We start from the raw sequence: 22068 nt of genomic DNA on the forward strand, positions 1-22068 counted from the left end.
GCACAAAACCCTGGGTTCCATCCCCAGCACCCCATAAACTAGATGTGATGATGCACATTTTTAATCCCAAGACTCAGGGGGTAGAGACAGGAGAATCAGGAGTCCAAGGAATCCAATAGCCACATAGCCATTTCAGGGCCAACCAGAGCGACATGAGACCCTGTGGTGGCATGGGTTCAGTCGGCTGTATTCAGATTTCTCCCTCAGTTTCATAAGCAAATATCCTGAGGGACCAGATTAACTGTCCCTCTTGTGACCATGGGTCCATCACAATCAGGGAAAGTTCCTGGTAAGCAGAGGTGCCTTTGTTCTGTGTCTTCTATTTGAGAATGTTGTAACAGCAGAAACTGAACTAAAGCGTGATTAAAGGAGGCATCTTCAAAAGCCATGGCTCCTGGGGAGGATGAAAGGAAAAAGGAGAGAAGAGCTAGAAGGAAATAAACAGTCCCCTTCAAGACAAAACAAAAGCAACCTTAGCTGTGCCTACATCACAGCCCACTGCAAGGAGAAGGCCTCCTCCTAAGCTAGCCAATGCTGCTGCAATGACAGGTGGGGGAGCTTAGGGCCCAGGTACCCTGGGAACTCTGGGGTTTTGTTTGTTTTGGTTTCTTAAGAATCAACTAAAAAAAAATGGTAGGTACAGGATGTAGCTCAGGGGTAGAGTGATTGGCTAGCATGTACAAGGTTCATATTTCAATCCCCCAGCTTGTAAGTTAAAAAAAAAAATAGAGATTTGTGGGGAGTATGGAGGGTAGGTGGGGTGGCAGGAAGGTGGTGGGTGAGAGTGGTCAGCATGCCTAGAATATGTGTGAAATTGTAAATTAATTAATTCAAAATAAATGGCAGGGATGAAATTTCACACCAGGGCCAGGAACGTGGTTCCATGGTAGAGTGCTTAGCTGAAATTCATGAAGCACCTGAGACACACACACACACACACACACACACACACACACACACACACACACACACACACACACACATACACACACACCAGTAATGAAAGGAAGCAAGGAAGGAAGGAAAAATAACAAGACAGGCAGGAAGTCTGTCCATACGAATTATGGAGGCAGGGAGATCAGGAGTTCAAGGCCATCCTAAACTACATAGTAAGTACCAGGCCACATGAGGCTGATCAGAAAGAAAAGGCTCATAAGAACCCATTGCCACAACAGTAATCAAAAGTAAAACAGTTAAGTCAAGAATTAAAGATAGTCCAGTATATTAAAGGCTCATACCCAGGTGAGGCAAGAGAGGAATCCATGCAGGGAACCAGGGAGGTGGGAGGTGCACAGACCACCGGGCAAGTGCAGAGAGGGGCAGTGATCCCTGACCAGGGAGGTTGTTGTCCCAGGGACAGGCACTCTCTTTGGTCCTGAGGACAGTGAGGGAAGCCAGGCATCCCTGAGGTCAGAGGCAGCAGAGCAAACACAACAACGCTTTCCATGATGTCGGGCGCCACCCACAGGACGGAGGGAGAATTTTCCTCAGAGCTGCTAAAAGCTACCTTAGGTTTCAAGACACTAGGGGGCGCTGAGCCTTTGGCATCAGCAGGGAAAGGAGCCTTCCTGGCTGGGGTGACAGCAGGCTCTGGAGACAGTTTTCCTGAAGGACAGGGACTAATGAAAGAGACCATGCGACCATAAATGACTATGAATACACTCAGTGGGTGTATATTCCCAAACTCAAAAAAAACCTGATTCTTCCAGGTGTGGTGCTGCATACTTTTAACCCCAGTGCTCAGGAGGCAAAGGCAGGTAGATCTCTGTGAGTTCAAGGTTAGCCTGATCTACATTTTGAGTTCAAGGCCAGCCAGAGGTACATGAGACTCTTGTCACCAAAAATAAGAAAGAAAAGAAAAGGGCTTCACAACCAAAAGATAATGTAGACACTAATATCCTAGTTAATATCAGACATTTCAAAGCTTTATTAGTGAAGACAGTGTCCAGAAATAGACAATCTACTGAATGGAACACATCAGACCACATGTGAATTTTTGTTCATTCTTTCTTTTAGTGCTGAGGATGGAACTCAGAGACCCACTCATGATCAGCACACTGCATGTCATTGAGGTACAGCCCAGACACACGTGTGTGACTCTACTGAGGGGGTTCATGGGCAGAGAAGAGCAACTGAGATCATCCATAGAAGAAGAGGGAAGAGCTGCAGGGGAGGGTGTCTCAGGAACTCTCTGGATCCCTAAGGACTCAGAGCAGGGACACTGGGGATGAACAAGGTGGCTGGAACTAGAGCAGAGTGCCCCTGAGTTGCCTGCACGCCCAGGGGAAGCACAGACCGTCAGTGATGAGGGCAGGGAGTCGAGGGCTGCTCACACACCCAGAAGTTTTGCTCAGTGCATTTATTATCATTCCAGTCATCTGTGAACAGCTCCACACAGTCCTCATCCCCATCATTGTTGGGCTCCCCTTCTTTCCAAAAGCTGCAAACATCATCAGTCATCAGAGACAGCCATCACACACAGAACCCACCCCATAAACAGCAAAGAAGACCTGGACAGAGTCTTCCATGGTAAAAAACCATGAGCCAGGCAGTAAGAGTGCATGGAACAGCTTTAAGAAAATGTGGGCTCTAATCTCACCACCACCAGAATCAGCCCAGCAAAGCAAAAATGAGGAGTCTGGATTTTGGACTTAAGCTGGGGGGTGAGAATGCCGAGGTGACATGGGACTGTAGTTATTATGCTCTCTGAGTGTTTTCAACAGTGCAGGCTGTGTTTATAGTGAGGGTCATCTCCTTGTCAGCTACTCTCTGAGTCATGGATTCAGAGAGCTCACCTGAGCTGAAGAGGGGTGCCATCCACCCACTGCCAGGAACCTTCACGTCTAAGGTCACTGAGGCCAATCCAGGAGCGTTGGTTCTTCCTCACATTCCAGTATTTCATGAATCTCTGAATGGATGCAGCAGTCCAGAGAAAGGTCTGTGATGCCATCATCCATCCATAACCCACTCTTCCCTGCCTCCCATACAAGCTTTTCTGCTCCCAAGCCTAGTGCTGTTAGTCGAGTTGTGTGGACCGGCTGGGGAATGCATGCCATGGGTGCAGGTCAAAGTGCACACGTGTGGAATATGTTCACTTACATCTCAGCTCAGAGGTGTGTCCCAAGAGGATCACATGATGTTTCAAAGCTCCTCCGACTCCCTTCACACCTAACCCACCTCTCATGTGTTCCTCCCCTACAGGACCTCCCCATTCCATTGTGCCTCCTCCTACAGGAAGCCCCCTCTGACTGCATCTCCTCCATGTCCCACAGCCTCCCATCTGGAATCCAATGCCTAGGACAAAGTGGTAGGATTGATGTGGCCCCACTCACCTGCTCTTCAACACTGTTGATAATCACCAGGTGGGCTCCAAGATCCTGGCAGGAGGAGGCCGAGGCTTCCCAGCTGCCCAGAGTCCTGGAGAAGAGGTAGCAGCTTCCCCGGAAGAGCTCCCAGTCCCAGGGGCAGGGCCGGCACAGGCCAGCTGCAGAGTGAACAGTGCAGTGGGGACACATGAGCTCAGGGCCTGGGTTCTCTTCTCCCCTCTGCCTTGGCTCTCCTGGGCTTCTATTTCGGCTACCAAGCCAGTGCTCCCAAAACCCGGACCACAATCCCTGTGCTCTATCCTGCCTGCCTCGGTGGAAGCCCAGAAGGCAGATGCCAACCCCCTCTGATGACCCCTGAGCTCCCTCCTAACTCAGGCCCTGGAGCCTCACCCAGTGAGGCATTGATCTGAGTCAGCTGCTGCTGGATCTGCTCCAAGCTGGAGTGTGTCTGCTCAGGAGGAACAGCAACTACAAGAAGAGGTTTGCAACAATTAAGCACCAACTGTGTTCCTGGTGCAGAGCTGGACCCCAAGATCACTGTTGGTGGTCACAGTGACCCCAGGAGCCCATTTCACAGGCCAGGACACTGAGTCTCAGACCCTGTTAGTCCCAACACTGCCAGCACACAGGACCTGACACAGGTCCATGGCCTCCCATATCCTGCCACACCCCCAGCATGCCTGTGCCCATGCTTGCCCACTCACACAGCCCCAGAGTCCTCTCCCCCTCAGAGCCCCAGCTGCCCCTCACCCAAGCTGGAGCTCCCCTGCTGATCTGGGGTCTGTCCCTGTGGGCATGCATGAATCCTGGAAACTGCAAGAGAGAAGGAAGGGCACACCCACACCCTCTATGAGCACTGATGGCCCCATTTCAGAGAGGGACAGTCAGCTGTCCCTGCTCACGGGTGAAATGAGAACTGTGCGGCTTAGATGTCCCAGCTCTGATGAATTTGGGGGCTAGGCAAGGGTCATCCCAGAGGGAAAATCTAAAAGCTCAGTTAGTGTTCCATGCTGGAGTTCTTGTTTAACAATCGCAAAAAATAAAATAGTAAACAAAGTAAAAGAAGAAAAGACAACCCCCAAAAACAAACAAACAAACAAGCAAAACACAAAACCACCTGAAAGGATTCCACATTCCAGTCCCCCTTCCCCAGCCCTGCCCTGACTGACCTTGAACCAGGATGGCCAACATCAGCACAAAGAGGCCCAAAGACATGAGAAGCAGGAGAAGCCAGGGCACCCGGGTCAGACATTCTGAGGGATGGGCAGATGGGCAGAGCTGAGGTCCTGCCCTGCTGTCTTCGTTCTGCAGAGGACCCCGACACCTCTGCCCCTGAGTCACCCCAGTACCTGGCATGCTCTTGGATCTGCAAGTGAGACCCTCAGGGTTGTTCTCAGCAAACCCCTGGCCTCCAAATGTGACCTCCTCCTCTGAATGGGACAGAACACAGCAGCTGACCTCCAAAGCTCGGCCACCTCCCTCACCCCAAGCTGGAGGCCACGCACATATCACCCTGGATCCTGGCCCAGCCTCCTGACAGTACCCAGAGGTGCCCAGCCTCACCATGGTTCTTTGGCTGCTGGGTCTCTGGCTCTCCTGCCATCTTCTTCTTGTCTTGACTCCCCCTCTCCACCTCCTGTCTGCCCTGGGATTTATATAACCCCATGGCCTTCTGAAGCACCCCATGAAGTCCACTCTTCTCTGACTCAGGAGGAAAAAAAGGGAACAGGATGGGGACATCCTCACTCCGGAAAAGTGTGGGGAGAGAGGCATTGCTTGGCACAGCTAGAAGAGAAGGTGCTGGGGTGGGGCTGGAGCTGCGCTGTGTATTTCAGTAGCAAGAGCTTGAAGCAGTCAGTCACAGTGCACGCGCAGGCAGTAGAGAGCAATGCCAGTCGTCAGCTCACTGTCTCCTTTTCATACAGTCTGGGATCCCTCGCCTTGGGAATGGCACCACCCACACTGCTTTCCTACCTCAGCTAATTGAGATAATTCTCCCTATACTTGCCCAGTAGCCTGTCCCTCAGGTGATCCCAGCTTCTGTCAAGTTATTCCTCTACAATTCACCCCCAGTACAGGAACTTCCACCATCACCATACAGGAGTTTCTATTTCCTCCTTTGTGAAATAGAATAGTGTCTCTGTCTTCCATTTGAAGTTTACTGGCATGCAGAGGAACATGTGCAAATGATAGATGCCGGTGATGGAGCTTCAGACATCGTGTGACAACTCCGCTAGCTCAGCTCTGAGGGCAGAGTGGTCTCTGGTGTCCAGTTGCTCAGAGATGGTTTTTATCTTGTCAATGCTGAAAAGAACATTCCACCTTGGAGTAAAGCTTCTCATGACTCGGGATGCTCTTAAAAGAAGTGAAACATTACGTCCTTTAGAGAAGCCTTTTAAAACTCCACAATATATAACTCAAAAGCTTCAGGAAATCCCTGAAGCTCAGCAGCTATACCAGGCCCCTCCCCACATGTGCATAAGCAGGAAGGACTGCTGAGAGACACCTTCAGGCCAGCTGAGCTGCCTAGAAGAGGTTCAGACTAGTCGAGCTGGCTACAAAAGACGTTCTCTGACCTGGACTATGCAGTGTGCTTCTGGCTTCCAGTTGTCCAAACTTTAACTCGTGTTGGGGTGAGCTCACCAGAATGCAGCTGTCTGCATCATTTCCACTCCTGTGAGTAACCACTGATACACACTCCTATGAGTAACCACGGATACACGCTCCTATGAGTAACCACTGATACACACTCCTATGAGTAACCACGGATACACACGCCTGTGAGTAACCACTGATACACACTCCTATGAGTAACCACGGATACACGCTCCTATAAGTAACCACAATCAACTCATTGGCTCACCCAGGTAGACTGTGGTGGTGTCTTTACTTCAGTCTGTCATTAATTCCCTATCTCAGATACATAGGTGTCTGTTCACTTCTCCCCAGGAACAGTGCTGCATCACAGTAGATGCCACTCTGGCCTTTCTAAGATGACCTTTGACCTGTTATCTTCTCTGTCCCTCCCAGGTGACAAACACTGCTGAAACTCAGTGCTTCCAGTGGGGCTGTGGTCCTCGACAGTTTTGAGGGAAGTATTTCACAAGGTGTCAGTCCCAGATGAGGCTCCTCTATCATGACAATGGAACATGGCAGTAGTCACACCACCCTGAAAATGTGTGAGATCACGGAACACTTGTAACTCCAAGCACACACATAAAACCGAACATCCCCATATTCCAGGACTGGAACTGCAGCTGGCATCTGGTGGTGCTGTTTCATGGCACTCCAATTACTGCTTGTTACCATGTCTTCAATGGCTGGAAGGGGTCAGGGAGTTCTCCGGGGTCTCTCTTTTAAAAAAAAAAACAAACAAAAAAACAAAAACCCTCTCCAAAAAATAGAAGGCCCAAACATGACTGTTGTGGAATAATCTTTGTACACTGTGAAGATTTGTCACTCCAATTGGTTTAATAAAAAGCTAAATGGCCAATACCTAGTCAGGATTTTCGGGGCAGAGAGGACACTGGGAAGAAGAAAGGGGGAGTTACAGGGAGATACCATGAGATACAGAGTGAGCAGGATAGACATAGATGAGGTTGAACAAGCCCCAGGGAACCATGTAAATTAATAGAAATGGGTTCATTTAAGTTATAAGAGCTAGTTAGAAAGAAGCCTAATCTATCAGCCAAGCTTTTGTAATTAATGAGAAGTCTCTGTGTCGTTTACTTGGAAGCTGGCTGGTGGGACAGAGAAAGACTAGCTACACATGACTGCTCATAACTGCACTCATCCAATATTTGACAAAGAGGCCAATAACACAGTGGAACAAAGTCAGTATCTTCAATAAATGGTGCTGGGAAAACTGGATGCCCACATGCAGAAGAATCAAATTAGACCTGTATCTATGACCCCATAAAATAATGAGTTCCAAATGGATCAAAGACCTCAATTTGAAACCTGAAACACTAAAATTGCTAGAAGGAAACATAGGCAACCCTACAGGATATAGCTGTAGGAAAGAACTTTCTGAACAGGACTCCATTTGCCAAGGAATTAAGGCCAACAGTTGATAACTAGGGCCTCATAAAACTAAAAATTTTCTGCACAGCTAAGGGAAAAAATCAGTGGACTGATGAGGAAGTCCACAGAATGAGAGGTAATCTTTGCCAGCTGACAGAGAATTAATATCCCGAATGTACAAAGAACTAAAAAAAAAAAAAAAAAGAGTCAAGGAAACAAATGACCCAATTAAAAAACAGGCTAGGGATCTAAACAGTTCTCAACAGAAGAAATAAAAATGTCTGAAAAATAAGGCAAAAAGTGATTGGCTTCCTTAGAAATTGGGGAAATGCAAATTAAAACTATCTGAGATTTTCATCTTACCCTAGTGAGGATGACTAAGATCAGCAACCAACTGACATCGAATGCTGCTGAAGCTGTGAGGAAAAGGGACTCTCACCAATGTTGGTGGGAACACAAGCTGGTACAGCCACTACAGAAACCAGTTTGGAGAATCCTCAAAAAGCTAAAAAAAGCTAAAAAAGCTAAATATATATATATATAAAAATAAAATAAAGATATATATATATCTTATGACCCAGCTACACCACTCCTGAGAATATGCCCAAAGGACTCATCCTACTCCACAGATACGTGCTGAGCCATGCTCATTGCTACTCTATTCACAATAACTAGGAAATGAAAACAACTAAATGTCCTTCAACAGATGAATAGATAATGAAAATCTGTACATACATACAATGGAATACCATTCAATTATAAATAAAAAGATAAATCATAAAATTCACAGGCAAATTAATGGAACTAGAAAAAGTATATTGAGTGAGGCAACCCAGACCCAAAAGGCAAAGGACACATGGTCTCTTTCATCTTTGGTTCCCAGCTCCAATCCTCAGATATGAGTGTAGCTACCACCCCTCATCAAGAAAGCTTCTCTTTACAGCTTTACAGATCATCACAGGAAACCAGTAGGTTCATCTACATCACAGCTCCTGCATCTATGGCTCAGGGAACATTGCCAAAGAGGGGGTGGAAAGACTGTAAGATCCAGAATCCCCAGAAGTCTGCTGTGAAATAGTCTCTCCTAGAAATGACTGCATACACAAGTTGGAACAATGGCAATATCGATGGCATATTAATGTGTAAGGGGGAAATTTTCATGGGATCCCAACCCTAGACAAAGAACTACAGGCAAATTATGACTGCTAGGAGAATGGGAATTAGCCTCTCTGAGGGATGAGCTCCTTTATTGGTTGTCCACTGCAGAGTGGTCAGCCCTGAAAAAACACATACACACAAACAACAAAAAAATGACTCAGCAGGTCATATTTATATTTACACATACACATACATATATATGTAACAATAGTAAAGAAAAAGAAGCTATTAATTTGAGGAGGACATGGGAGGGATTAGATGGAGAAAAGGAGGAGAAATTTTTAATGTCATTATGTAACCAATCACTTTATATAACCATGCACTAATATTTTTAAAACAATGTTAATTTTCAATTAAATGTCCATGCTGGTAAAAAAAAAAAAGATTATTTTTAACTATGTACATATGTACGTGGACTTGTGATATGAGTTAAGTGCCTGCAGATGCCAGAAGAGGGAGTTAGAGTCTCTGGATCTGGAGTTACAGTCAGTTGTGAGCCACCTGATGTGGATGCTGGGAATTGAACGCAGATCTTCTGAAAGAGCAATATGGTTTTTGCTGAGGTCCCTGCAAGCATCATGGCAGGCAGGAAAATGAACCAAAAAGAGGTGAGAATGTAAACTCAGTTCAGCCCAACTTAGTCTGGATCAAACTTCTAGAGAGTCTGATGCCAGGTAGTGATTTATTGCCAGCATATTTAAACACAGTACAATTTGGGGGAAAAAAGTTTCCAGGCAACAATCAGTCCAATTCCAGGTGCACAATCAAGCTTAAGGAGTGAATATAGAAACTCCTTTGCAAGGTACATGTGACCATGAAGATGGGTTCTATAGCTTAAGGGCCTAGGATCTGGTGTGGTCTCTGACCAAAATAGCATAGAGGTCAGCAGGCTATAAAGGACATGTGACATCTCCCCTAAGGATGGCTTCTGTTAACTGGGAGCCAAAGATAAAGATCTAGGGAGGGAGAGTCTGGAATGAACATTCTGGGGGATTTGGTAAGGTCTGGCTCTGCAGATAGCAAAGATGACCAGGTCATTAACAACATCCACACCCAGATTTATTTCCTCCATTGATGATACACCCCTAAACATTTAACATTCCTGGTTCCACTGGTATTTATCTGTGACTACAGGGACCTCATCCCCTCTATTCTCTTAAATGTCGAGTCAGCTCCTCAGTCCCTGGAGTCTCTTTTTAAATTTTTTTTAAGACGGAGTTTCATGTAGCCCAGGCTGGCCAAGAGTTCTAGGATGACGTGCGCCACTGTGACCAACTCAGGGGTCTCTTTTATTGACTGATTTATTGATTTAGTGTGTGTGTGTGTGTGTGTGTGTGTGTGTGTGTGTGTGTGTGTGTGTAAGAGAGACAGAGAAAGAGAATATACTTGTGTGCACAGCAGGCAGGTGGAAGGCAGAAGACAACTTGCAGGAGTCAATTGTCTTTCTTCCATGTGGGCTCCATGGATGGGACTCAGGTTGTCAGGCTTGGTGGCAAGTGCCTTTACCATGGAGCCGTCTGGGCAGCTCTCTGGAGTCTCATTTATGAGGATCTACTATCATGAGCTGACCTTCTGTGATGGTTAATATTGATTATCAACTTGACAGGAACCAGAATCACCATGGAAACAAGCCTTGGGCACGTCTATGAGGCAGTTTCAGATTAGGTTAACTGACCAGAATGCCAAAGAGCTGGGCATTGCCGGCCTCCTGCCCACCAACCACGGTGGTTCTTTTTGAGAACAAGCGAAAGAGCAAAGGAAGTGCCAGGTTCCAGAAGCTTTAAGTGTGAGTTTGTGCTGTTTTAGTCCTCTAGTCTGAGAGCATCTCTTACAGCAGCTGTACAAAACAGATACACACACCTGGAATAAGTGCTTTTAAAATGTGTAGGACAGGGAACATGAGGGATCAGAAGAGCCAAGTTGGGGGACAGAGTGGAAGCACAATGAAACAGATAGCTTGTATAGGGGGAGCCATTATGGGGTTAGGGAGAAACCTGGTGCTAGGGAAATTCACAGGAATCCACAAGGATGACCCCAGCTTACACTCCTAGCAATAGCGGGAGAGGGTGCCTGAACTGGCGTTCCCCTGTAATCTTATTGACCCTAATTGACATCATAGACCCTTCATCCAATAACTGATGGAAGCGATGCAGAGATCCACAACTAAACACTGGGCTGAGCCACTGGAGTCCAGTCGAAGAGAGGGAGGAGGGATTGTATGAGCAGAGGTGGGGGGTGGAGGTAGGATGTCAAGATCATGATGGGGAAAACCACAGAGAAAGCTGACCCAAGCTAATGGGAGCTCACAGACTCTGGGCTGACAGCTGGGGAACCTGTAGGGAACAGAACTAGGCCCACTGGGTGTTATTGACAGTTGTGTGACTTGATCTGTTTGTGGGGCTCCTGGCAGTGAGACCAGGATTTATCCCTGGTGCATGAGCTGGCTTTGTTGGAGCCTGTTCCCTATGGTGGGATACCTTGCTCAGCCTTGATGCAGTGGGGAGGGGCTTGGCCCTGCCTAAATTTGGTACGCCAGACTTTATTGACTCCCCAAGGGGAGGCCTTACCCTCTCTGAGGAATGGATGGGGGGGGGGGGGGGAGGGGCGAGGAAGGGGGAACTGTAGTTGGTATGTAAAATGAAAAAAAAAAGGAAAAAATGTGTAGGACAAAAACCTAGAGGCATTTGAGGGTTAATAATAACTGTTCATGAGTGAATGAAGAGAATAATAAAGACAGATTGAACAGCGAGAAAGAGAATGTGAACACATTGAGAGGGTATATATTCCTAACGCTGTTTGAAACAGCAAACCAGCTTCAGCCAGGAATGTGGCACGCACCTTTAATCACAGCACTCAAGAGGTAGAGGCAAGTGGGTCTCTGTGAGTTCAAGGCCAGATTGGCCTACATATTCAATCCAGGGCTTCAAACAAACAGTGCATTCACAATCAAACCTGGGGAATGCACACTTGTAGAACAATAGATGTTGTAGACAGTAATGTGTTGTTTACTATCGAACATACTGTAGAGCCCCCTCCACCTCCTCAGGCACCTTTAACACGCCCTTTCCCTCCTTCACGCCCCCCATTCCTCCTCTCTCCCACTGAGTCCAGTCCAGTTATGATCGCCTACTGGAAGATTGGCTGATCTTCTTGACTTGACCCTGCACAGGTCCCATATAGGCATCCATGGCTGCAGTGAGTTTGTGCCTGCAATGACCTTGCCATGTCCAAAAGACATTTCACAGCGCCCTTTCCCATCTCTCAGCTTTTAAACTCTTTCTGTCCTTTCTTCTACAGTATTCCCTGAGTTTGGGGGTGGGGTACTGATCTAGATGGCTGATTTCTGGATGAGCACTTAATAGTCAGTTAACTCTCAGCACTCTGACCCATTAGAACTCAATGTATTAACTGCTGCCCACAGCAGAAAGAAGTCTTTCTGGTCAAGGTTGAGAGAAGCACTGATCTATGGGCAGAAGCATAAATATTTGTAAAGAAGTTTGACTATATTTAGCAATACAACGGTGACATGTTCTTTCCTAGGGTCTATGGCCTCCAGAGCCATGGGCTTTTGACCAAGTTTACAACATTGCACATGAATTGCCTCCTGTGGATCATGCCTCAAAACCAATCAGAAAGTGGCTGGTTGCTCCCCTAACCTTCATATAACACTAGCACATTGGCCTGGTAGGTCGGGATTATAGCATGCAGGGCTTGCCACTGGGTGAAACAGTTGTTGACTTTTCTTCCCCAGCAGTCTGTATAGCACCCTGCAGCTCTATGAAAGCTGGCAGAGAGGATGTCTTCAGGTCCGTTTCAACTTGACTTCTCTGTGTCCTGGAAAGCAACATATGCTGTATCCTCAGCAAAAGGATGTTATCATCTACTTCATTGTCAGGGTATTTTATCATGGCAACCAGGGGGAGAATAAGATGCGTGCTACAGCAAAATGTTATAGCCTGAGTGGCTCAGGGATGCAAACATATTTATCACAATTCTGGGCGTTGTGAAGTTGAAGGTCAAGACGCAAGCAGATGTGATGAATGCAGAAGGCTGCCTCCCAGTTCGTGACTTCTTACAGGTTGTCCTCACAGGTTGGTTGGAAGGGTGCAGCACCTGCACTACTACCATTCACCATGTCCGAGCGAGCTGAGGATTAAAACAGAGACAAGACAGAGCGGGTCATTCGTCTCAGCAGAATGCCCTTTATTGAAGGAGGGAGGAGGCCTTAAATACAGGCTTACAGCACAGTGGAAGAATCTGGGAGGGCAAAAGTTCGCTACAGATGTTCTACATTCTAGCATCTAAGCTGTTTACACCAATATGCAGGATATGCAAACAAGGAACCTCCAGTAAGCTGTTTAGGAGGAATGAAACCGGCAGGGAATTAGCATAGGGAGGACATCTGATCAAGGTCAGCAAACAAGGCAACAGTTCCCCAAGGAACAGGGGTCAGGGCCCAACAGAAGGGGTGTGAAAATTTTCTGTAATCACTTTTTTTTAAGATTAACTGATGTCCCTGGAACTAATAAAATTCATTAGGCCTTTCCATCTCCAAACATATATAAACAGTAAAAACTACTGAGACACTCTCAGACACAATGAACAGCCTTGAAAGAAACAGAGACCAGCCAAACAGTCCAGAAGAAACAAAGATCAGCTGAGCTACCTGGAAAGGGCTCAATCCATGAGCCTCTGCTCTAACCTGGTGAGCTTTCTGCAGGCTGTGCCATGTGATCCAGATTCCCAGATTTGTGAGCTGTCACCTATCTTGGGGTGGGATTTGGTGATGCAGCTGTCTTTGAGTCATTTATGATCCTGTAAGTAATGCCTCACCCATATTTCAAAGGGAATCCCAACAAAACTTACTGGTTCACTTGGGGACACTTTAGTGGTGTCCTTACTTTGGACTGTCATTGGTTTCCTATCTGGAGACATTTGTTCCCATCTTCCCCAGGAATAGTGTCACAAAAGAGCTCCACCACATGATTTGTGTGGTGCTAGGGCTGGAGCTCAGGGTTTGGCATGCTAGACAAACAGTCTACAAAACTGAACTACATCTTCAGCTGTCCCCAAACCTGCCAATTTCTAGTTTGTTTTTGAAACAGGGTCTCCTGCAGCTCAGTTTCAACTGAACTTGCATTTGTATGCCAGAATGACCTTGAACTCCTGATCCAAAATCCCCACCCCCGCCTCAATTTCTGAGTGCTGGGATTGCAGGCATGTGCCACCACAGCCAAAAAGTCTGCTCATTCTTAGCTGGTTGCCCGGCAGTGCCGTGATTGGTAAAGGAAAGTGATGGATTGACTGGTCCCATTAAAACTGACACGTCGACATCCTAACCCCTCAAAGTGATGTCATCAAGTGGGGAGTGCAAGGGGAGAATCCTCTCAAGGAGAATTAGTGCTCTCGTTAAAAGAACTGCAACCTTTTACCAAGATGGAACCCAAAGTGGAAGAGGAAGCTGCTGCCTCTCCCCAAACTGAAGCCAACACAAAACCCCTGAAAGTGAGAGCCAGCAATGGGGCTGGAGACATAGCTCAGTCAGTAAAGTGTTTGCCAGGCAAGCATGATGGCCTGAGTTCAAATCCAGGCACACCAGTCGAGTCTATAATCCCAGCACTGTAGAGTGGGAGGGTGGAGAGGAGGGCATCTGGGGTTTGCCAACCATCCAGTCTAGCTGCACTGATAAGCCTCTCAGGCTCTGTGAGAGACACTGTCTCAAAAAAATAAAAAAAACAAAAAGCGTGAGGGCCAGTGAGATGGCTCAGTGGGTAAAGGTGCTTACTGCCAAGCCTGACGACCTGAGTTTGGTCCTGGGCATTGAGCCCCTAGGAATTGAGCTCCAGCGTTCATCAAAGCTGACTATGGATAAAATGTGACCAGCTGCCCTAAGCTCCTGCCTTTCATGCCTTTCCTATCATGTTGGTCTGTACCCTCAAACTGTAAGCAAAAATATCTTTCTCTCTTAAGTTTCCTTTGCCAGGGTATTTTGTCACAGACACAGCGATGTAACTGAGACAAAGTGGCTCTCCTTGAATATGCAATTGGGGATATCTGAAGTCTATTAAGTCATCCAGGGACAGCTGCGGATTAGAATCATCTGAGATATATATCAGAGTCATCACTCTGGAGGCAGCCCACACAGCCTCAGGTAGCACCTCTGAGAGCAATAAGCTTGACCACTATGTCATCCTAAATAGACTGCAAACAGAATGATCAGCAAGCAGCAGATCCCACAGGCTTGGCCCAGGTGAACGCCTCATCTGCCCAGGCCAGATGGAGAACAGGAAGAGTGTGTTCAGCCTGTTCATTATCGTGATGCTCTGGAGATTGTCTGAAAGCAGAAGGACACAGCACCCCTTAATGCACCCAGGACAACACATAAACAATGTCTACACCTCCTCCTAAGATACACCAGTAACACCAGCGTTTCCTCTGGGGTATCAGTGAGTTTATTGGGCTTCCTTATGGAGCAGAGGTTACTTACAGGGGTGTGGGTGCTCTTCCCCCAACAGACCTCAAGTCAAAAGCCTTTACTCAACATGGATGATGGCTTCCCTCTTCCCTGGCCTATATACTCTAGCCTCTCCTCCAGGCCACCTGCAGTTGAGGCAGAGATGCACACAGCAAGTGGTAGGGACAGCTAGGAACTCAGGTCAGGGTCTGTGACCCTTCCTACCCCTCCATGGGGGGAGTATAAACAGTCAACAAACCCAGCTGGGATGATCCTTTTGAAAGAGGGCAACACTGGACTCTGCAGATGGCAGTCAGTTGTCTCAGAGGACAGTCACTCACATACGTATGAAGACCTTCCCAGAGGTTATCGTCATTATCAAAATAGAACTTTGGGGCTATGAGATGGCCAAGCAGGTAAACGCCAAGCCTGACAACCTGAGTCAGATTCTTGGGACCCAAGTGGTGGAAAGAAAGACCTGACTTTTCCTCTGTCTTCTACATGCATGCCATGGAACACAAATACATATATAAATGTAATTTTAAAATATTTCTGGGAATCCAGTTGAAGAGAGGGAGGAGGGACTATATGAGCAAGGGGGGTCAAGATCATGATAAGGAAACTCTCAGAGACAGCTGACTCAAACTTGTGGGAGCTCACACTCTAGACTGATGATAGATAACCAGGGAGCCTGCATGAGATAGAACTAGGCCCCCTGCATGTGGGTGACAGTTGTGTAGCTTGGTCTGTTTGTGGGGCCCCTAGCAGTGGGATCAGGATCTGTCCCTGGCATATGAGCTGGCTTTTTGGAACCTACCCCTATGGTGAGATGGTGCAGGGGGGAGGGGCTTAGTCCTGACACAACTTGATACGCCATGCTTTGTTGACTCCCATGGGAGGCCTTACCCTTTTTGAGGAGTGGATGGAGGGAATGGGAAGGAGGGGAGGGGAGAGAATGGGAGGAGAAGAGTGAGGGGGAAACTCTGGTTGATATGTAAAATAAAAAACTTTTAATAAATAAATCAATAATATTGTCATCAGGCAGTTGTGGTACATCCCTTAATCCCAGCACTCGGGAGCCGAAGGCAGGCAGATCTCTATGAGTTCAAGACCAACCTGGTCTGAAAAGTGAGTTCCAAGACAGTCAGAGCTACACAGAGAAAACTTGCCTTAAAAAAATTTTTTTTCATACTTTGTAACTATAATAAGCTGACTTCTCTTGAGAAGACATGGCGGTGAGAAAGCAGTGAATTAATCTATTTAATATGCTAAAAGAAAAAATGCCAGCCAGCAAAATTATATTTTCTATCATGGAAAGAAATAGCTTGGATAAACTTTGGTTTTGTGGGTGGCATGCACATGTTACATCCAATGTGTGGAAGTCAGAGGACAACTTGCAGGAGTGGGTTCTCTCCTTACAACTTGCAGGTCCTAGAGACTGAACTCCATCAGACTTGGCAGCAAGCACCTTTACTCTCTGAACTAATTTGATGGCAGCTTTTTGTACTTTTTATCTGAATTGAGTAAACCAAACTGTAAGACGAATTGCTAAATGGTCTTATTAATAAAAAAAAAAAAAACCCAGAGTCAGATATTGGGGTGAAAGCTGAAAGATCAGAGGGCAAGCCAGCCACGTCTTACATCTAGGAAATCCTCAGCCCAAGAGAGACCTACTTCCTATATACTCACTAGAATTAAATCCTGTATATACTAGGATTAAAGGTGTGTGCCACCACTCCTGGATCTGTTCCCAGTGTGGCTTCAGACTCACAGAGATCCGGGTGGATCTCTGCCTTCTGAATGCTAGGATTAAAGGTGTGTGCTACCATCCCCTGGCCACTATATTTAATATAGTGGCTGGCTTTTTCCTCTGACCCCCAGATAAGTTTTATTGGAGTGCACAAGTAAAATATCACCACAACAAACGGCAGTGGACTCATAACAGTTTCCTTGACAGGAACTGTCTAAAACACAGAAAGTGCCTTTACCTGATGAGCAATCTAGCCAGCCCCTAGATGAACTTTGTAAACATGAGATTCAATGAAAGAAGCCACGCACAAAAGATCACGTTCTGTAAAAAACCAAGACAGGCTAGAAGGGCACATTGTTTTTTCTGCTGCCTCCAGTTAGAAAGCAGGTGCCCAAAATCTGCTCTAGGGGCTGCTTCAACAGTGTAAATTAGACTATCTAACGCACAGCTCTCCCTGGATGACTTCAGAGAGCCGATTGAATCTTCAAGGAGAGCCTCCTTGACTTGGTTGACTAGTTGTCCCATTGATGGGACAAAATACCAGGTCCAAGGCAATGCAAGAGAAAAGGGGCAGGGAGAAGGAAGCATAGCAGCTAGATCACCTTGGACCCACGGCCAGGAAGCTGAGAGAACAATGCTGGCCCTTAACCTGCTTTCTCCTTTTGTTAAATTCAGGATCTCTGCTGCCCAGTTAAGACAGGCCTTCCCACCTGCATTAACCTAATCTAGACAACCCTTCACAGGTGTGCCCAGGGCTGTCTCCTAGGTGATTCTAGATCCCATCAAGCTGACAACATTAACTGTCACACATACTCCCCCACCCAGGGACACTGCACGTCAGTCCACCTTTCTTGTCCTGTTTGAGCAGCAGTGGCCCCATTCATCCAGGATGCCCTGCATCCCCTCATGCTGCTATAGAAGTCCAGACAGAGCCTCTCCCATGTAGTCATAGCTTTCTTCGTATTTGTGACTTCTATCTCTGGGAGAGCAGATGGAGCTGCTGGCAACCGCACATCCTGCTGGCCTCAGCTACTTGGAGAGCAGCAAGGAAAGCCGATAACTCTGAGAGCTTCCCACATCAAAGCTCAGAGCTGTGAACACAAAGGGAGCTATGGTTTACCTTCTTGCAATTTTTAAAATTATGTTTATTTATGAACTCTGTACATGTGCTACAGCAAGCACATGGAGGTCAGAGATAACCTGCGGTGTCCATTTTCCTTACGCCTTGTGTGACCTGGGAATCCTCAGGTCATCAGGTTTGGCAGCAAGCACCTTTACCCACAGAGCCATCTCCAGACTTCTGTTTGCACTTTTTATCTGAACTGAATAAAACAAACTTCAATAACATAATCCCCTTGGTGTAAATTGTCCGGAACAGGGAAATCGAGAGAGACAGAAAACAGGTTCCATTTTCTGGGCCCTGGGAGGAAGCAGTAATGAAGTGTGAGAGCTAAGTGGATTTGGGTTTTCTCTGGGGAAGATGACAAATATTCTGCAAATAGATAGTTGCTATTTGTGTGACGGCAGGAATGTTCCTGTGTCACTGGATTATATACTACCAATGATTAAAATGCCAAATGTCAGGATGCCAGCAAGATGGTTCAGTGGGAAAAGGTGCTTGCCACCAAGCATGACAATCTGAGCTGGATCTCCAGACCCACATGGTGAAAGGCAAGAACTGCCTTCCACAAGTTGTCCTCTGACCTCCACATGCTTAGTTTGAGCATACGTGCGCACACACACACACACACACACACACACACACACAATTATCTGTAAATTTAACAATTTTAGAGAGATGGCTCATTATAGCAATTGCTACTTTTCCAAAGGAAACAAGTTTGGTTCCCTGCACTCACATTGGGTGACTCACAATCACATGTAACTCCAGCTCCAAGGGATCTGATGCACTCTTCTGACCCTTACAGGTACACACACACACACACACACACACACACACACACACACTAAGTAAATAAATAAATATTTTTTTTTTTTTGGTTTTTTTTCGAGACAGGGTTTCTCTGTGTAGCTTTGCGCCTCTCCTGGAACTCACTTGGTAGCCCAGGCTGGCCTTGAACTCACAGAGATCCACCTGGCTCTGCCTCCCGAGTGCTGGGATAAAAGGCGTGCGCCACCACCGCCCGGCTAATAAAATATTTTTTAACTAAAAAAAGCACATCTATGGTGGGAAAAAAAATCTCAGTTTCTGGCTCATTTCCAGGAGGACATGTACACGTCAGTGCTGACGGAGCATCTTGACAGAAACATGTTAGGAAGGACATCGGATAGGATTTGAGATTTCATTTGGTACTTTGGAAGGGTTCTAGATGTCATTTGAAAGAGAGGTGATGTGTGCTGGATACCCTAATAAATCATATAGCTTGTCTTAGGGTCCAATTGCGGTGATAAAACACCATGACCAAAAGCAACTTGGGGAGGAAAGGGTTTATTTCAGCTTGCAGCTTGCAATCCGTTATTCAGGGAAGTCAGGGCAGGAATTAACAGGAAACTGAAGCAGAAGCTGTGAAGAAGCGCTGCTTACCAGCCTACTCCCCAGCCTGCCCAGGGGTGACACCACCCAAAACAGGCTGGGCCCTCCCACATCAGTCATCAATCAAGAAAATGCCCTACAGACTTGCCTACAGTTAATCCCATAAAGGCATTTTCTCGACTAAAATTCTGTCTTCCCAGAAGAACCTAGCTTGTATCAAGTTGACACAAAAACTAGCCAGCGCATAGCTGGAGGGAAGACTAGGCTGATGCTGCCACTGGGGTGTCATTCTGGTCTCCCCTCCACTCCACAGTCCATGTGATCTCTATCAAATGAATTCACAGGGCATGGCGCAAACAACAGTGGTTAATGAACTGCTCTCATGGGATGTGTTCCAGTTTGTTTTCTGTTGATATCATTAAAACTGTCACCAAAAGCATCTAGGAGAGGGAGGGGTTTATTTGGCTTACACCTTCTGGTCACAGTCCATCCATCATTGAGGGAAGTCAGGGTAGCAACTCAAGTGGGCACTTGAAGCAGAAACCATGAAGGAAACCTGCTTACATGCTCACTAACTCACATTCTGCTAACTTTCTTACATAGCCCAAGCTCAGCTTCCCAGGTATGGTGCTGGTAGCCCACAGTGGGATGGGCCTTCCCACAACAGTCATCAAACAAGACCATCTCCCACATGCCAATCTGATAGAGGAGGTTCTTCAGTTGAGGTTCCCACTCTCCAGGTGACTCTAGGTTATGTCAAGTTGACAATAACCAGCGTAGCCATGCCCATCTTCCCACAGCTGCTATAGAGGAAGTGGTACCAAGAGCCTGTCTGTGAATCTCTAACCCCATAACAGACTCCCCAGGTGGCAGGGTTCCAGGAGAATTCCAGATGCTATTTTCATTTCCCCAAAGGAGTTTACAGGCTTGGGTTGCCAGACTCCATGACATCAAGAAGCTATATCCCCTGGCTATATTTTGAGTACACCCCAGCTGAATGTACCCCTCTTCCCCTACATTCTCAGAGTAGCACATTCCTTCCCCAGAATTCCCTGGTTTTCCCAAGAGACAGCTTGACTATGCGAAACCTCTCTTCCTCTGAGAACTGGAGGAAGGGTTCCCACTCTGCCTCATGACCTTGCCATGCTGTCTTTCTATGGTGCTGGGGCCTATGCTCTCCAGAGCCCCTATGGTTCTGCTGTTTGCCACAGCACTAATAATTCTTCCAATACATCTCTTACCTAAAAATAAATATACCTTAGTGTCCCCCTTGAATCCCAAACCCGAGACCTTTTAATGAGAAAGAACAATGTCAAAGGGACCATCCTGCTGAGCTACATGTTTAGATATACCTCATAATATTTCTTTGGGGTGTTTTTGGTTTGGTTTTGGTTCAGTTTGCAGTGGTGCTGCCTGCAGGAACTGAACACAGGGCCTTGCTCACACTAGGCAAGCACTCTCCCACTGCACTACCCCCCAGCACGGTAACTGCTAGCCTTTAAGGGTGATTTAACACACCTTAGCATGGTCAGCACCATGTTCTAACAAGCTGAGCTGACTGACAGGATCACACTTTTTCCAAAGTTTCTGAAACAATTTTCTTCAAGTTGTTTTCCTGCCAAGGTGATTGGAGCAATCGTGGATGTAGCAGTTAGTGTTGGTTGTTAACCTAATAAAATCTAGAGTCACCTAGGAGACAGACTTGCCTGTGGGAGAGCATCTTGATTGTGTTCACTGACGTGGGAAGACCATCCTCACTGCGGGTGGCACCATGGCCTCAGTAGATTCTGGATTGCACAGAGAAAGGGAGCTGAGCATTGGCACACTTGCATTTGTGCCTCTGTGTCCTCGCTGGTGTGATGTGACCAGGCGCTTCAGGCTCCTGCTGCTTTGACGTCCCCACCATGAGGGACTGAACCTTGAACTCAGAGCCAGAATAAATCCTTAAATTGATTTTGTCAAGGTATTTTATCTCTGTAACAGGAAAAGGAACTGCTTTGTTCTTTACCAAAAAGCTTCCTGCTACATAGTTATTTCTTAGTATTTCTGGAGGTTCAAAGAGTCACGTTGTCACCCGGGGCCGAAGGTTAAATTCAGACCTTAGCCTCTTGACCAGGCCTCATAGTTTCAGTTCCTTGATTTTCAAACTGTGGCTTAAGGAAGAGGTCCATCTTCAATGACCGTCAAAGCTTTCCTTTCTTTCTTCTGATACAAGGTGTCATGTTAGAGAATGATCTTGAACTCCTGATCCCTCTGCCTCCACAATCTTGAGAGCTGGAACGACAGGTGTGTGCCACCACCACGTCTTTATGCAGTGCTGGGGACAAGTGCTGTACCAGCTGAGCCACACCCCCAGCCCTTCTGACACTTCTAACATGGCTGTGTCAGCATTCTTGGTGGGACGTCCCCTGTCTGTGGAGCTCTGTTACTTTATTATTATTGTTTCTTCTTTCTGTGCTTCAGACTGAATCTCCTCAATTAACCTACTGTGTTAGTTTCTCAGGTATTTGTCACAATGAAGTGTGACCAAACCTCTGGAACTGTAAGCTAGCCCCAATTAAGTATTTTCCTTTAAAAGAGTTACCATGGTCATGGTGTCTCTTTACAGCAATAGAAACCCTAACTAAGACACAATCCCAGCTGGGCGGTGGTGGTCTGCTCCTCTACCCTTGTGGCCTCCCCAACTCCCCCAAAAAAAGATTTAAAAAGTCCAATTTGTGTTGTTCATATAGCTACTGGAGCATGGTCAAACTCCCAGTGGCCAGCCCCTTAAAGAAAGTGAGTCCTTCTCCACCCCTACCCCCACCAGCAGCCCTCTATTGTGGACAGCTACACTTCAGCTTCCTTATCACAATTTTTAGGA

The 22068-nt window shown here is 46.7% G+C and overlaps 1 protein-coding gene across 1 annotated transcript; it reads right to left on the reverse strand.

The window, feature by feature from the left end:
* Positions 1–1903: 1903 nt before the first annotated feature.
* Positions 1904–4929, reverse strand: LOC131898424 (CD209 antigen-like protein E). The gene is made up of 8 exons (XM_059249579.1): positions 4890–4929; positions 4676–4756; positions 4496–4579; positions 4077–4139; positions 3717–3794; positions 3333–3484; positions 2796–2908; positions 1904–2440 (listed from the first exon to the last, which is right to left on the reverse strand). Exons 1-8 carry the CDS (start codon positions 4927–4929, stop codon positions 2299–2301), a joined length of 753 nt encoding a protein of 250 aa, XP_059105562.1. The 3' UTR covers positions 1904–2298.
* Between the last annotated feature and the right edge of the window lie 17139 nt (positions 4930–22068).

This window comes from Peromyscus eremicus, chromosome 23 (assembly GCF_949786415.1).
Source record: "Peromyscus eremicus chromosome 23, PerEre_H2_v1, whole genome shotgun sequence".
NCBI classification, from domain to species: Eukaryota; Metazoa; Chordata; class Mammalia; order Rodentia; family Cricetidae; genus Peromyscus; species Peromyscus eremicus.

Excerpts from the sequence above, each read along its gene's own strand:
- LOC131898424 (XM_059249579.1), bottom strand. The coding sequence starts at position 4,929 with ATGGCAGGAGAGCCAGAGACCCAGCAGCCAAAGAACCATG. Across the intron at positions 4,140-4,495 it reads GTTGGCCATCCTGGTTCAAG|TTTCCAGGATTCATGCATGC; the intron begins GTCAGTCAGGGC and ends TCTCTCTTGCAG. Across the intron at positions 3,485-3,716 it reads TCAGATCAATGCCTCACTGG|CTGGCCTGTGCCGGCCCTGC; the intron begins GTGAGGCTCCAG and ends TTCACTCTGCAG.